Below are 16,050 nucleotides of genomic sequence, written 5' to 3'. Positions count from 1 at the left end.
AATCTTTGTGACCTTAAGATAGGCAAAGACTTCATAGATATGACACAAAAAGCAAGAATCATAAAAAGAAATATCGATAAATTGGATCTTTATCAAAATTAAACAATTTTGCTGTTCAAAAGACCATTACATAAACTAAAGAAGAGAGACAGTACTCACAATACATATCTCTAACAAGGGACTGATATCTAGAAAATACAAATAACTCGTAACACTTAATATTAAGAACACAAACCAACCAAAAAAAAAACAAAGAGCAAAAGATCTGAACAGCCACTTCACCAAAGAAGATTTATACCTGGTCAACCTACACAAGAAGCAGTTTCACATCACTGGACATCAGAAGAAGGAAATGTAAGAGTGCTCTGAGATACCACTTCACACACGGTTTCATAAAGACAGTGACGAGTGTTGACAAGGATGTTAAGAACTGTAACCTTCAAACAGGAATATTAAATGATGTATCCACATTGGAAAGCACCATGTCTTAGTCCATTTAGGCTGCTGTAACAAAATACCATAGACTGGGTGACTTATCTACAGCAGAAATTTATTGTTCATGGTCTGAAGGCTGGAAGTCCAAAATCTGGGAGTCAGCATGGTCTAGTTCTGGTAAAGGGCCTCTTCCAGTTTCAGACACCCAACTTAATCATGTATCCTCACATGGCAGACGGGGCAAGGGAGCTCTCTCAGGCCTCTTGTAGAAGGGGACACTAATTCCATTCCTAACCACCTAATCATCTCCGAAAGGCCCTACCTCCTAATACCATCACCTTGGGGATTAGAATTTCAATAAGAGAATCTGGGGGGAACACAAGCATTCAGACCATAACAAACAGTACAGCCAGTTTCTTAAAATGTTAAACACAGATTTACCGTATGACCTAGCAATTCCACTCCTAGATCTCTATCTAAGAGAAATGAAAACATAGGTATATATAAAAAGTAGAACACAGACGTTCATAGCAGCATTATTTGTAATAGCCAAATAATGGAAACAACCCAAATATCCACCAACAGGGGAAGGGATTAAACCAAGTGTAATACTTTCAGACACTGGAGTACTACATTATTCAGTAACAAAGAGGAACAAAGTACTCATACATGTTACAAGATGGAAAAAGCTTTTCAAAGAGATATTAATTCTCATTAGTCATCACTAAAATGCAAATTAAAACCACAATGAGATACCACCACACACCCACTAAAAGGCCTAAAATTTAAACAAGAGACAATACTAAGTATTGGTGAAGACAGGGAGTAACCACAGCTCTCATACGCAGCTGATGGAAATGTCAAATGGTACAGCAGGTTTGAATAGCACGCCCAAAAAGATATGTCCAAGTCTTAACCACCGGTGCCTTTAAATGTGATCTTATTTGGAAAAAGGGTATTTGCATATGGAATTAAGTTAAGGACCTTGAGGATCATGAAATTAAGATCATCCTGGATTTAGGGGAGGCCCTCACTGCAATGACCGGTGTCCTTACAAGAGAAAAGACGCAGAGAAATGCGTCAGAAAAACACAAAGAAGGCAGTCACGGGGAAGACTTGAGCAGAGACTGGAGTTACACAGCCCAAGCCAAGGAATGCCCAGAGTCGCCAGAAGCTAAAAGACTCAAGGAGGGATTCTCCCCTAGAGCAGAGCCATCAGGGGTACTATGGACCCCTTGATTTCAGACACATCTCTAGAACAATGAGAGAATACATTTTTGTTGTGTTAAGACAGCAAGGCTGGAATTTCCCTGAAGTTCTAGTGGTTAAGACTTTGCCTTCCAGTGTAGAAGGTGTGGGTTCAATCCCTGGTTGGGGAGCTAAAATCCCCTATGCCCTGTGGCAAAAAAAAGAAAAAAACCAAGAAACATAAAATAGAAGCAGTATTGTAGCAAATACAATAAAGACTTTAAAAGTGGTCCTTGTAGAAAAAAAAAAGGAACCATTTTTTTTAAAAAACGGACATTGTGGTAACTTGTGCCAGCAGTCCTGAGAAACTAATACAAACGGGAGAATCACTTTGGAAAATTATTGAGCTGTTTTTTATAAGATTAAACACAGAACTACCATAGGGCTCACCAAGTGGACTCCTGGTGTTCATCCAAAAGAAATGAAAACGCAGACTTACACATGAATGGCCGGAGCCACTTCCTTCATAATGGTCTCAGAAACAATCCAAATGTTCAGCAACACACGAATGAATAAACAAATGCGCCAGAGCCACACGGTACACAGTCAGCAATACAATGGAACAAGCTATTGATCCGGGCCTTCCCTGGTGGCTCCGGGGTAAAGAACCCACCTGCCAAGCAGGAGACACAGGTTCAATCCCTGGGTCAGGAAGATCCCTTAGAGAAGGAAATGGCAACTCACTCCAGCATTCTTGCCTGGAGAATCCCATGGACAGCAGGGTCACAAAGAGTTGGACACGACTTAGTGACTGTAGAGATACAGGCAACAACATGAATAAATCTTAAAAACCATGCTGATTAAAAGCAGACAGACTCAGTAATACACAGAGTATATGTCCATCTATATGAAATTCTAGAAAACACAGACTTCATCTACAGTGATAGAAAACTTACTAGTGGTTGCTTGGAAGCCAAGGCGGGGGAAGAGACTGACTGCAAATCAGCAAAAGGAAATCATTGGAAGGGATCGAAATGTTCTCCCTATCAACTGTGGTGGTGGTTTCACAGGTGTAAACATCTGTCAAAACTCACCAAATTGTGCACTATAAACGGGTGCTATTTATGGTACGGAAAGTACACCTCAATAAAGTGGATTAGAAAAAGAGAAAATAATTTATGATTAAATGAACATTTTCTATTTAAGATTTAAAACTTGCTTTCCTATACTTTGCTCTAACCAGTAATATTTCTCAAATTAACTTTTAAATAAAGATCAAAGAAATTTTTTAAAGTAAACAGGCAGACAACTTGCTCTATCATTTCAACATGTTTTACGAGCAGAAAATGGAAAAAAGCTTTGGAATGAGAAGACCTTGCTTTGGGCCCTAGTGTCACAGAGCAACCAGGTGACCTTGGGCAAGTTCTAACTCCTGCAAGCCTTGGTTTCAACATCCATCAGATGTCAACAACACTAAGCTATCTTAGAGGCAACTGTTAAGAGTTTTAAAAGAGTAAAAGCTCCTTTGAACAAGAATTCTATCTTAGCCAAAATCAGAATCCCAGGGTCTGGCGAATGTGTTGTGCTGTGCTTAGTCGCTCACTCATGTCCAACTCTTTGGGACGCTATGGACTATAGCCGCCAGGTTCCTTTGTCCATGAGGATTCTCCAGGCAAGAATACGGGAATGGGTCGCCATGCCCTCCTCCAGGGGATCTTCCCAACCCAGGGATCAAACCCAGGTCTCCTGCATTGCAGGTGGATTCTTTAGTCACCAGGGAAGCCCAAGAATACTGGGGGAGGTAGACTATCCCTTCTCCAGGGAAACTTCCCAACCCAAGAATCCAACCAGGGTCTCCTGCATTCCAAGGGGATTCCTTACCAGCTTAGCTACCTGGGAAGCCTGTCAGGCAAATAATAGGTGCTAAATAAGTCTTTACAAAAGAAATGAGTAACTTTCAGTGTAAACCCAAAAGGTAAGAAAGACATCATGCCCAATACCATTGTGTGACATTTGTTCCTTTGAACTATTGTAGATGAACGCAGAAGGATCTTTCTCCTTTGCACTTATCTCTACAGGCTTCCCTGGTGGCTCAGTGGTAAGAATCTGCCAGCCAATGCAGGAGACGCTGGTGCCATCCCTGGGTCGGGAAGATCCCCTGGAGAAGGAAATGACAGCCCATTCCAGTATTCTTACCTGGGAAATTCCACGGACAGAGGAGCGTGGCAGGCTAGTCCATGGGGTCACAAGGAGTCAAACACAACTTAGCGACTGAACAACAACTCATCTTTATATACTGCCTTATCACATACAGGTTCAAGCATGAAAACTTCAGGACTCTAAAGAAACTTTGCTATAACTCAGGTCACAAATGGTGGTGGTGGTTTAGTCACTCAGTCCTGTCTGACTCTTTGTGACCCCATGGACTGCAACCCACGGGCTCCTATGTCCATGGGACTTCCCAGGCAAGAACACTGGAGTGGGTTGCCATTTCCTTCTCCAAGGGATCGTCCCAACCCAGGAATCAAACCCACATCTCCTGCATTGCAGGCAGATTCTTTACCACTGAGCCACCAGCAAAGCCCTAACTCAGGTTATAGTGTAAATATATATATATATGTATGTGTGTATATATATATATATATATATGGAAGTCACTCAGTCGTGTCCGACTCTTTGCGACCCCATGGACTGTAGCCTATCACGCTCCTCTGTCCGTGGGATTATCCAGGCAAGAGTACTGGAGTGGGTTGCCATTTCCTTCTCCAGAGGATCTTCCCAACCCAGGGACTGAACCTGGGTCTCCCGCATTGTAGGCAGATGCTTTACCATCTGAGCCACCAGGGAAGTTCTAACTCAGATTATAATACAGTATATTTTATATCTTCAATCCATAGAGGTACTGCCCTAAGACAAAGTAAAGTGAGTTCACTTGAGGACTCCAAATTCTGACAGCATAAACAGCATCTGGTTCATTTACCAATGGCTCTGACTTCCAATAATTGCCTAATACAGAGTGACCAACAAACAGCATGTATAAAGGCCCTGAATATTCATGGGAAGGACTGATACTGAACCTTAACCTCCAATACTTTGGCCACCTGATGCAAACAGCCAACTCATTGGAAAAGACCCTGATGGTGGGAAAGACTGAAGGCAGGAGGAGAAGGGATGGAAGACAGAGGACAAGATGGCTGGATAGCATCATTGATTCAATGGACATGAATTTGAGCAAACTCCAGGAGATGGTGAAGGACAGGGAAGTCTGGAGTGCTACAGTCCACAGGATCACAGAGTCAGGCATGACTTAGTGACTGAACAACAACAACAACAAAAAAAAAAAAAAACCTGTAACCATATAAAGCAGGGGAAATAGGGACTTCTGAGAAGGCCAATGTGGTTGATGGGCAGGGAGCAGAGAGGGGTCACATCCATTGAGGCTGTGGATGATGCAAGTAGAGTTTACACTGTGGAAAACACTGTAGGTCATGTGAAGTTTCCTTTTTATCCTAAGAGCATCAGAAAGCCATGAAAGTTTCTTTTTTTTTTTTTTTTGGCCACACCACCCAGCTTGCAGGATCTTAGTTTCCCCACTGGGGATCAAACTCAAGTCATTTCAGGAGCCCCACTGGACCACCAAGGAATCCCATGAAAGATTTTTAAACAGTTGGTTGACAGAGGAGGTAAGAAGGAAAGGGCCATGATTGCATTTGCATTTTGAAAAGCTCACACACTACAGTGTGAAGAAGTGTCTTTTGTGGAAGGGGGGACAAAAGGGGACCAAGGAGTGATTGGATGCAGAAGTGAATATAGACCAATAAGGAGATCACTGGAACAGTCCATTGAGGAGGTAATGGTAGCCCGGTCCCAGGTGGTGAAGATGGAAAAAAGTGAAGAGATTACCAATATTTTTAGACAAATTGATAGGACTTGATTTGGGGAATGAGAGAAACACTCAATTCTTCTGAGCCTCAAGTCTTCATTTGTAAAACAGGACTCTTGATATTCCATCTGTATAATAGCTATCTTGCGATCTGCTGTGATAAGAATACGAAATAATATAAATATTATGGAACCGCAGAGTCTGATGCGTAATAAATACTAAAAAAAGAAAATTCCATAACAATTATTATTGTCATCCCTTGGAACAACTGCTACAGCGTGAACCCCCCAAAGTAGAAAACGGTATTGTAGTTAAAACTCTACATCCGCTGTGCGGAAGACACAGAACACAGACAACTGTTTCAAATACATACATCTGATCGCACAGATTTTCTCACCTAACCCGATCTCAATCCACAGAAATCATTACCGAAGAGGAAAGCACAACTGATATGATCACAAGCGTCTAAGAGTCCGGTAAACTGAGGCACAAGGGTAACTACAAACTTAACCAAGGAATGAAGTGCAGAAGCAGGACAAGGAAATGGGTGTCTTAATTCTCATGTGAGTCGGTCCACTAGGACTAGGCCTGCATCCCGAGCAGCACGTATTCAAAGCCCCCAAAGTCTCTGGCTCCCTTGCTGACAAGGCCTTGTAACCCCTTCGCTTAAGACCGTGGGTCCGCTTGCCATCCAACCAAGCCCTTCCGGTTCCCAGACCCCAGCTACAAGTGCACGAAAGATCCCAGACTCGGGTGAGCCCGAAATACCTTAGCTTCGCGCTCTCGTTCCTCGGCCGTCGGGGTCCGCTTCATGCTGCCGTTATAGCCGCCTTCGCCACTACTAACCGCGTAGATTCCTAGCCCTGGACCCCGCCTCCTCCATGTAGTTCTCTTGGCGTCCAGCTCCCGCCTGGCGCCATTCTCCCTCGGAAAGGAGAGAACTACCACTCCCAGGGTGCACCGCGGTAAGGCCGGAATGTGCCTCGGGGTTGGAAGCTAGAGAATTTCCCAGGTCCGACAGCTGGGCAAGCGTAGTCTGCTGCTCAGCAAGCGGGCTGACGAGGGCCCGAAAAGAACTACAATTCCCAGAAGGCAACGGTGCCTGCCATGTTTTTCCCGTGCTCCTCTCGGCCGGCTGCCTCACAAGCCGTCGGCGCTATAGCAACGGTAGCTAGCGGCTGGGAGAGTGGCGGTGAGTACACCCGGGGAGTAGAGGGGTGCAGGTAGCCGACCCTCTACCTCTAGCACGGGCCGGGGTCGTGGGGTCTGCTCTACCTCCTGGAGAAGGCCTTGGCGTTCTGCTCACGTGAAGAGCAGCCCAGCACGAGACACCTCACCTACTCAGGCCTGAATCACAGCCCGCCCATTATCCCGACTCCCAGCATCTGTTTGAAATTTTCTATCCCAGCCCTGAACCTTAGTTGTCGAGGGGTGAGGCTAAGTACAGTGCTTATCCAGGTCCTTCTTCAGGCAAAAGATCACCTGCAAGTAGTTCGCTCATTGCCTCAGTAGATACGAATTTGAGCAAACTCAGGGAAATAGTGGAGGACAGAGTAGCATGGAGAGCTGCAGTCCATGGGATCGCGAAGAGTCCGACACGACTTAGCGACTGAACAACAAGTTGATTGAGAAACTCCTAAGCCTCCCAAGTGACTTATTTGCTTAATTATTTACAATTATTTGTTTATCGTGAGTACCCTATAGACTATGAACTCCGTGACCGTAGAGACTTTGTTTACTCTTTAGCCTCAGTACCAAGTATTCATTTATTCATTCCATAAACATGAATACTGGCGTCCACCCTGTGCCCTGAGGCACTATTCTCTACCAGCTAGGAACAGGACCGATGCGGGTCTCAAGATGCTTCTACTTTATTAGTATAGAAGAAGTAGTAATGAAGATAGTGCAAGTACGTGCAAGTGCTAGTCGCTCTGTCGTGTCCGACTCGTTGCGACCCCATGGACTGTAGCCCGCCTGGCTCCTCCATCCATGGAATTTTCCAGGCAAGAAAACCGGAGTGGGTTGCTCTTTCTTTCTCCAGGGGATCTTCCTGACCCAGGGATCAAACCCTGGTCTCCCGCATTGCAAGCAGACTCTTTACCGTCTGAGCCACCAGGGAAGACCAATGAAGATAGTAAATAGCAGTAAATATGATCATCTCGGGCTTCCCAGGTGGCGCTAGTGGTAAAGAACCCACCTGCCAATGCAAGTAGGTATAAGAGATGCAGGTTCGATCCCTGGGCCCAGAAGATCCCCTGGAGGAGGGCACAGCAACCCACTCCAGTATTCTTGCCTGGAGAATCCCATGGACAGAGGAGCCTGGCAGGCTGCAGTCCATAGGGTTGCACAGAGTTGGACATGACTGAAGCGACTTGCTTTGCACACGTGATAATCTCAAATGGGGATGATGGCTGTAAAAGAAATAAACAGTGCTGAAGTTGGGAGGAAGAGAATGGTAGCATTGGATGCTAAGGGAAGGCTTCTGGGAAAAAAATGATTGAGCTGAGCCCCAAAAAATGAGGAGCCAGCTAGTGCAAAGACCTTGAGCAAGGCAAGGGTACCATGGATTTGAAGAATCTAGAGAACAGTGCGGAGAAGGCAATGGCACCCCACTCCAGTACTCTTGCCTAGGAAATGCCATGGACGGAGGAGCCTGGTAGACTGCAGTCCATGGGGTCGCAAAGAGTCGGATACGACTGAGCAACTTCACTTTCCCTTTTCACTTTCATGCATTGGAGAAGGAAATGGCAACCCACTCCAGTGTTCTTGCCTGGAGAATCCCAGGGCCGGGGGAGCCTGGCGGGCTGCCATCTCTGGGGTCGCACAGGGTCGGACACGACTGAAGCGACTTAGCAGCAGCAGCAGCAGAGAACAGTGAGTGGCACATAGTGAACCAGGAATGATTGTATGAAACTGTTGGGGAGGCATTGCAACATCATGCATTATTTCTCAACCTTGGCGTTATTAACATTGGGGGCCAGATAATTCTTTTTTGTGGTTCCTGTACACTATAGTAGGATCCAGTGCCTGATGATCTGAGGTGGATCTGATGCAATAATAACAGAAATATAAAGAGTAAATGTAACACATTTGAATCATCCTGAAGCTGTCCTTCCCACCCTGGTCCATGGAAAAATTGTTTTCCATGAAACTGATCCCTGGTGCCAAAAAAGACTGGAGACCTCTGGGATATTTAGCATCATCTCTGACCTCTAGATGCCAGTAACACCACCTGCCTGCTTCCCAGTTTTGACCATCAAAAATAGTGCCAAACAGATACTTCATAGATGTGTGACCTTGGGCAGCTTCCCTAAGCTGTTGTCTTGGTTTCTTCATTTGTAAAGTAGGACACACTTTAGTAACAACCTCAAGAGTGCCTGGCACATCTTACTAAGCATTCAATTAATGTTAACACCATCACCTTCATTATTGTTATTATTATAAAAGCCACCATAATTCTACTGTGGAAAAGTTATCATTTTCACAGTTGTCCTGTGTTTAAACTTCTTGATAATTTGGTTCCTAAATTGTCCTCTCCTGTAGGAGTGTTTCCAAAAGAAGTAGATGATATCCCAGGCATATGTCTGTTGTTTACGTCACAGTAAAAACTCAGTGGTCTGCAACGTTGATGAGTTATAATAAAAGTTATTAACCCTGTCTCTAAAAGATAATGCATATACACATAATGCGTACAAGATTTTGGAAACCACCTCTGGCTCCAGACCCTGAAGCCCCAAGGACTCCATTCATTCACTTGCCAACTATTTAATGAACGCCAGCTATGTGCCTAGCTCTGTCCCAGCGTTTGAGAATACAGAGGTGAATGAGGCATTGGTTTATTCTCTCAGACTGTATTCTAGGACCAGTGTGCTAGAGATTGGGAACCTCTGCCTTAGGCCATCTTCACTGGTTCTTTGCATTACTAAAGGTTGCATGAACCACCCACATCCACATATGAAACTAAGTTACTATGGTGCATCTCTGTAAAGAACAGAAACTGTAAAAATGCCAGAATTAGCTGGACAGCATGTACATGGAGGTAGGAAGCCCTGGGACCTAGACTTCATGGCAACAAAAGACACAACAAAAACAAATCCAGCTGGTGAATTTATGAAACCTCTTTCGCAGAAAACTACCAACTCCCTTGTGCATCAAGCTGAAGATTAGTATTCAAGTGACATTAACATCCCCGGCAAATGTGTTAAATGCCTTTAATTTACTATCTCATGTACCTTTAAAATAACTCTGTGAGAACAGGTGTTGTTTTCTCCACTTTTAACAACAGGTGGTGTTTTCTGCACATGATTAGTGACTTGACCAGCCAGTAAGTAATAGAACAACCATTTGAATCAAGTTCCTGACTGAAGTATTTTGATACCTGCTTTCTTTTGGGGAGCAGAGAAAGGGATGGAGGATGGACAGGAGGTCTTTCTTAAATTTGGGGAAGGTTTTGTTTTCTGGGTTTTTTTTGCAAACAGAGGAAGAAGAAGAAGAGGGAAGGAAGAATGATAATCTTACCTCATTTCCTCAGCAAACTATAGGAAATATACTGTTGAAAGGAACACTGGCTCCATGATTGAATGTAGTATTACTTTTAAAATAGAAGCTTTCATCTTCTTCAAGCAGCACATGTGGGCAATAAGATGTCCATTAAAGTTCTAGTGCCTTATTCATTTTATTTGGTTCATTCCATTGCATAGTTAATGTTACAACTTGGAAAGATTTTATTTGAATTTTCTCTTCTCCACAGATAGGCAATGTCTGGTCCCACTGATGAGACTGCAGGAGACCTGCCTGTGAAAGATATAGGTCTAAATCTCTTTGGCATGGGAGGGTTGCAAGGTATGGCCAGCTGTTACATATTACAGTTATGAACTTTGATCAGTAACTTCTTTACTTTTAAAGTATTTCTGATATTCATACAAACAAAGCCATTGAAAGGAACTATATAGCTCTTGATTGGACTAAACAAGAAGATGGAGAATTTAGAACAACATATGGTATTTTACTGCAAGCATCAATTATCAACAGCTCATAGAAAATGTAAAATCCCCCTCTGTTCTGATAAAGAATTGTTATAAATCATCTTCTTAAAATTCCACACATCAGTGGAACTACACAGAGAGTACCAAGCCTCCAAACTGAATTGCCTGGTTTAAATCACATTCACCATTAAAATGTTTCTTTATGCTGAAGTTTTATATGGGAGGAAATGCCATATTTAAAAAATTTTGCCTTTCAAGTAGAGTATCTCAAAATGGTTTGTTTATCGAAGCAATATTGACTTTGTTTTATCAAATTAATACACATTAAAGGTTTTCTTTGTCCTTTTATCACTTTAGTGGTTGCTATGGAGCTAAAAAGCACTTTCAAATTGAAAAAGAAAAGTACTGCTTTAAGGAACAATTTAGAGTGTAGGTCTGTGTTCCTGTTTGTGTGTACAGAATGTCAGCCATGCTGTCATGCCACAGCATTTGTCACCGAGAAGCCGATGATGTCAAATATATTCCACTACGTCTTCTCTACAAGCTTGTTAATCAAAGTGTTACCGGTAGCCACCTTCAAGTACTAAAGAAAGGTGGTCAAAACATTATTCATTGAAAAAAATAAATTTGACTGTACAGCTTTTATTGTTAAGAGTAAATAGACTGTATCAGCATTGCTTTAGATCTTTAATGGAATGTCGGGGATTCAAATACAAAGAAATTTTAAATGTGCAAGGCTATTTTTTAGTATTTGATACCCTAAGTTCAATCCTTGCCCTCAGTAACCTCCTTATAGGGCTTTAATCTTTGTCCATTTGTTCTTTGTTTCTTGTGGAGGACTGTTGAAAATTGACCAGCTTCACAGGAAAATATCAAATTTAAGCATATGTAAAAGAAATATCATACACACCTGCTAAAAGGTGTAAAAGTTCTTTAAAAAAGTGTGATAGCTTATAAATGATTTGCAAAGGTTTTTGTTTGTTTGGTCTTGCAGATTTTATAGTTTATTTTCTATAACCCAACACCCATAGCTCAGAAAAATATCATAATCATATTGTTTTTGTTATAACTCTTACCTTTGCAAAAAAAAAAATACTTCCAGATACCCTTTTAGTTTAGTTTTTTTCAACATTCAGCATACAAATTGAAAAGTCTTTATTGAATCAGAGTTCCATCTTATGTTCTTAAAGACAGTTATTGGAATACATTTTTGAATGGAAACTATTGTTACTCATATCTTTAATATTGCATATAAAGTATTAATAGCAAAGATTTTTGTTCTTAGGTCCAATCAGTGACATGAACAATGCTATAACATTTTCTAAAGCATCAGAGATTATGTTACTATCAACAGTTATTGTTTTTAGAGGCTCTTTTAAGTAATCCTACTATTAATTACCTTGGCATTTTTGCAGAAACTTCAACAACACGGACAATGAAGTCTCGCCAGGCAGTGTCACGTATCAGTCGTGAGGAACTGGAAGACAGATTTTTGCGTTTGCATGATGAGAACATTTTACTTAAACAGCATGCCCGCAAGCAAGAGGATAAAATTAAAAGGTTATGATAAAAAGCTTTTAGCTTTTTTTTTTTTTCCCTGACTCTGTAAAGTTTGGAGGATATGCTTTTCTATAAACTTAATTGAAAACCCCACCTTGAATCTTTTTTTGGAGCAAGGCAGGTTGTAAATAAATACAATTTTAAAAATGGAAAATCTTACAAACTAGTATAATAAAACAAAAAGATTAGGAGTTTTTATTATGTCTGAAATTGCCATTTGAAAGAAAGAGCTAATAGCTATGAGTGCCGTGAGTGTATCATATCTCTAAGTAACTTTTGTTTTAATATATAGTTTAATAAGCAAATGGCCAAAATATCTGTTCTCTAGAGGTCCTGATTTGAAATGAAAGTTTAAAAAAGTAATTAGCTATTCTAACTTGTTAGAATGCATGTTCTAACTTTAAGATTTGGGGTTTACTAAGTAAAAACATCACTATCTGGAACATATTTTACTTCGCTTGGATTAATCTAGAATCTATATTTATTTCAAAGAGTCTACTGTTTCTAAAGAAACTCACTTTTGTGTGCACAATTTCTGCAGGAATTATTTCTTAAGAATAGATATCTTTCATTCTTTCTTGTTCAGGAACACTCGACTGTTTTCTGAATGTGTGACTTAAAGTTCATTCTCATGTGTGAGCATGGACAGATCTGTATTCATGTTCTAGATACAATGCAAAGGTGAGACAGTGATCGAAGAAGGAAGATAGAGATTATTTTTTTCTGCTTGGAACTTAGCCTCTAAAGGAATGACTTCTAGTCAGTTTCTACTCTGTGGACTTTGTTTTAATGACCCACTGACCTGCTTTGTGCAGAGCTTTTACTTTGAGTTGGTTTTTGAGTCATGATGATGTCTTTTTGCAAGACATGTGACTCACTTGCCTGACTCTTTTCCTGATCAGTAACAGCCATCACCCTGTCTAAATGAGGCATTTAGTCTGTGACTGCTTAACAGTTTTTTTCTTTGTAAACCTAATTGGTCAGTAAAAGAATTAAATTCACAACCTTGACCTCATTAGTAATTTGTCCTAGCTAGAAAGTAGAAAACAACTTAATAATGAGCTACATAGTTTAATGGAAAATGCACTGTGCTAGGAGTCAAGTTGTATGCGTCTGTTCTTTTATCTCTCTGCCACTCTCCTGTGGCATGTTCAAGCCATTTAACCCCCAGGGATTTTATTTTACTCAGCCCTGAGAATAGTGATCCATTGACCACTACAACCCAAAGCTCTAATTTCCTTCTCGATTTCACACCACTGACACTACGTAGATACATGGATAGAACTTTATCCGTAAGATATAATTAGATTCACTTACTTTAGAATAAATGTAGATTTGATAAACTACCTTTCTAAAGAAGTACTCAGACTTTACCTGGTCACTTATTTCATTAATAGAAAATAATCAAATGAATATTGTTGCTATCACCGGACAAAGAGAGGCAATCATCTTTCTTGGCAAAGCTTCCTTCAATATCTTTGGAGGAATTGTAAGCCTCTCTATGGGTGTACTCCTCTTCCCTTAAAAACGAGTTGTTTACTTTTCTCTAGATATTGACTGCTTTTCCACATTAAAGCTATGTCTTTCTTTTGAACGTAATCTCTATCTCTGTGTGAAAGTCTCTGTGTAACAGAAGATTCGGGTATTTAGATTGGCATCTCATTTTAGTGGCCACCATCTCTCTGTGGCAGCTGCATTTGGTGGGGCTGAGGGTCCGAGAGGGCTGGGTAGCATGCATGGCTCTGTTGGGTTGCAATACCTGCCCAAACTTCCCAATGATATATCCTTCTCAGGATTAGGTGGAAAAGGAACTAATCCATTGATTATTTTACTAGGGTGTTTGTGGTACTCTTGGATCTTGGTTTTTATTATCCTATATCCCTTATAAAGCATGTTTAATGGATGTGCCTCAAGGGAAAGAGAAAACAATCTTAACTGATTATGTTATGCATAGCTCTCCCCGCCATGCCACATGCTGTAGGCCGAGTAGCCAGAAGTGTAGATAGACATGTATTACTACCGCTTTTACAGAGCACTCCGCTCAGGGCAACAAAAGGTTGTACTATGACATCCCAAAACTATTAAGGGTTTTTTTTTATTTCACTTTTGTTCTCTTAAGTAAAAGCTTCTGTCCATAACCAGGCTAAAATAAAGCAAAACTCCGTTTAAAGAAAAATGAAGTGTGTTTTTATTTTCAATCTCCTGTCTGGGTCTTTATAAAAATAGATTCACTATAAACTAGAATCAGCTATTGAAGATGTGCGACCAATTTTGTAAAGTCTTGAACTTGTGTCTCTCATCAAAGCCACCTTTTCTTTCTTGTACTGCCAAGATTTTTCCATTCACTGTCAAGCATGTTTTCCGTACGTGTATATTACATCACCCCCATGTGCCCTTTCTGTCTTTTGTTCTGTCTAACCAGTTTTTATCAAAACTTAAAAGAATCCAAGGTATAAACTCCTGAGATGTCAAAAGCACAGTGTATGTCTAAATTTAAAAGCAACATTGAAATAAAACTTTTTTTGTGTCTAATTATTTTCTACCATTAAACAGGCATGTTGCTGGAGCACTGAGCAACATTTAATGGTGCATTTGGGTTTCTTTTTAATTTTTCATTGGGCTTTTAATATGTATCTATGCATTCTAACAGTTTTATATTTGTAATATATCTTAATCCCAGAGAAACTGAAAACAATATATCACCTAAATGCTGCATAGTCTTAATAAACTTTTGAAAAGTTTTAACTTACTGTGGCTTGCAGATATAACCCACCACATCCACAATCTGTAGCTACATTTAAGTGCATACAGCATTCCTACATAAGGTCATGCGTTAAAAATTGCATTTGAGGAACATATGGAGTAAATATGTGTCCTCTCTTTACTAACCTTAAATGATAAGCCTTAGGAAACTGTTATTTGTCAGTGCTATAAAGCAGATTGTTGCCCAGTGGTTTCAATTATCATCAAAGGATTCTTCACAGGCAGTAATAGTTACATCAAAACCTGAAATTTATTATTCAGGTTCTGCACTGAAGTCTTCACAGTGATTATGTTCCTTTCAACAGAATGCATTTTATGCTGACTTCTCACATTCCTTTTCATCTTTTTATTATTTCCCTAGAATGGCCACCAAGTTAATACGGCTAGTTAATGACAAGAAAAGATATGAACAGGTTGGTGGCGGCCCCAAGCGGTTGGGAAGAGATGTGGAAATGGAAGAAATGATTGAGCGGCTACAAGAGAAAGTTCATGAGCTTGAAAGACAAAATGAAGTCCTCAAAAGCAGACTGATTTCAACCAAGCAGCAACTTCAGATCCAGGGTCACAGGCACACTCCGTACAGTTATGTGCAATCTCGTGTTAACACCGGGCGTAGAAGAGTGAATGAAAACGCAGGCTTACAGGAATGCCCCAGGAAAGGTAAACTAAAGCTTACATTAAACGCTAAATTTAAATTAATAGGTTGTTTTACACTCACATACATACATACACACACACACAGAGTTTTATTTCTACATTATTTATGTTTTTAAGCATCTTTTAAAAGAAAAAAAAAACGTTTTTTTGACACTTTGATAAAATCACATTAACATGAAGGTCATTTTATATAAGAATCACTAGATCATGCTCAAATTTGTCTAGTAAAACATTGAACATAAGTATTCGTCCTAACAGGTAAAAGAAGCATATATGAAATTACATAAAATACAGGTTTAGTTTAGTTTTAGTTGGTTTTTATAGGCAGTGATGAAAATCGCATTGACTCAAGCAAATGGAGAAACCACTAGCTTGCTTATATGGTCACACTATTGTTCTGAATGATCACACTTAAGTTCTTTGTCCAAAGGCCTTCCATAAATTTTACAGAACTGTTTAAATCTTCTCATCATGGGAGACAGCTTGACCATGAAATGTGCACATAACTCGGGGTTTAAAAAGTTGGGTTCTCGGTGACCTTGGACAAGTTTTCTAGTGATTCTGAACTTGAGTTTTCTT

The 16,050-nt window shown here is 40.7% G+C and overlaps 2 protein-coding genes across 8 annotated transcripts in view; one reads left to right on the top strand and one right to left on the bottom strand.

Annotated features, from left to right (window-relative positions):
- Nucleotides 1–6,449, bottom strand: part of FTO (FTO alpha-ketoglutarate dependent dioxygenase) — a 424,275-nt gene extending 417,826 nt beyond the window's left edge. The window contains exons 1-2 of one of the 4 annotated variants that reach the window (XM_070771936.1): nucleotides 6,275–6,449; nucleotides 2,297–2,434 (exon numbers count right to left, since the gene is read on the bottom strand). In XM_070771936.1, the coding sequence (XP_070628037.1) occupies nucleotides 2,297–2,434; nucleotides 6,275–6,319 (183 nt within the window). In that variant the 5' untranslated portion in view covers nucleotides 6,320–6,449. The remainder of the gene's footprint in view (nucleotides 1–2,296; nucleotides 2,435–6,274) is intronic. The other 3 variants (XM_070771935.1, XM_019979409.2, XM_070771937.1) reach the window with 3 other exon arrangements.
- A 116-nt stretch (nucleotides 6,450–6,565) lies between these two features.
- Nucleotides 6,566–16,050, top strand: part of RPGRIP1L (RPGRIP1 like) — a 98,462-nt gene continuing 88,977 nt past the window's right edge. For all 4 annotated transcript variants that reach the window (XM_070771933.1, XM_070771931.1, XM_070771932.1 and 1 more), the window contains exons 1-4: nucleotides 6,566–6,698; nucleotides 10,257–10,348; nucleotides 11,907–12,051; nucleotides 15,176–15,474. In XM_070771933.1, the coding sequence (XP_070628034.1) occupies nucleotides 10,264–10,348; nucleotides 11,907–12,051; nucleotides 15,176–15,474 (529 nt within the window). In that variant the 5' untranslated portion in view covers nucleotides 6,566–6,698; nucleotides 10,257–10,263. The remainder of the gene's footprint in view (nucleotides 6,699–10,256; nucleotides 10,349–11,906; nucleotides 12,052–15,175; nucleotides 15,475–16,050) is intronic.

The sequence above is a fragment of the Bos indicus genome, chromosome 18, assembly GCF_029378745.1.
Source record: "Bos indicus isolate NIAB-ARS_2022 breed Sahiwal x Tharparkar chromosome 18, NIAB-ARS_B.indTharparkar_mat_pri_1.0, whole genome shotgun sequence".
Classification (NCBI taxonomy): Eukaryota; Metazoa; Chordata; class Mammalia; order Artiodactyla; family Bovidae; genus Bos; species Bos indicus.
The sequence above is the reverse complement of the archived record's forward strand: the minus strand, read 5'-3'. Positions and strand labels throughout refer to the sequence as shown.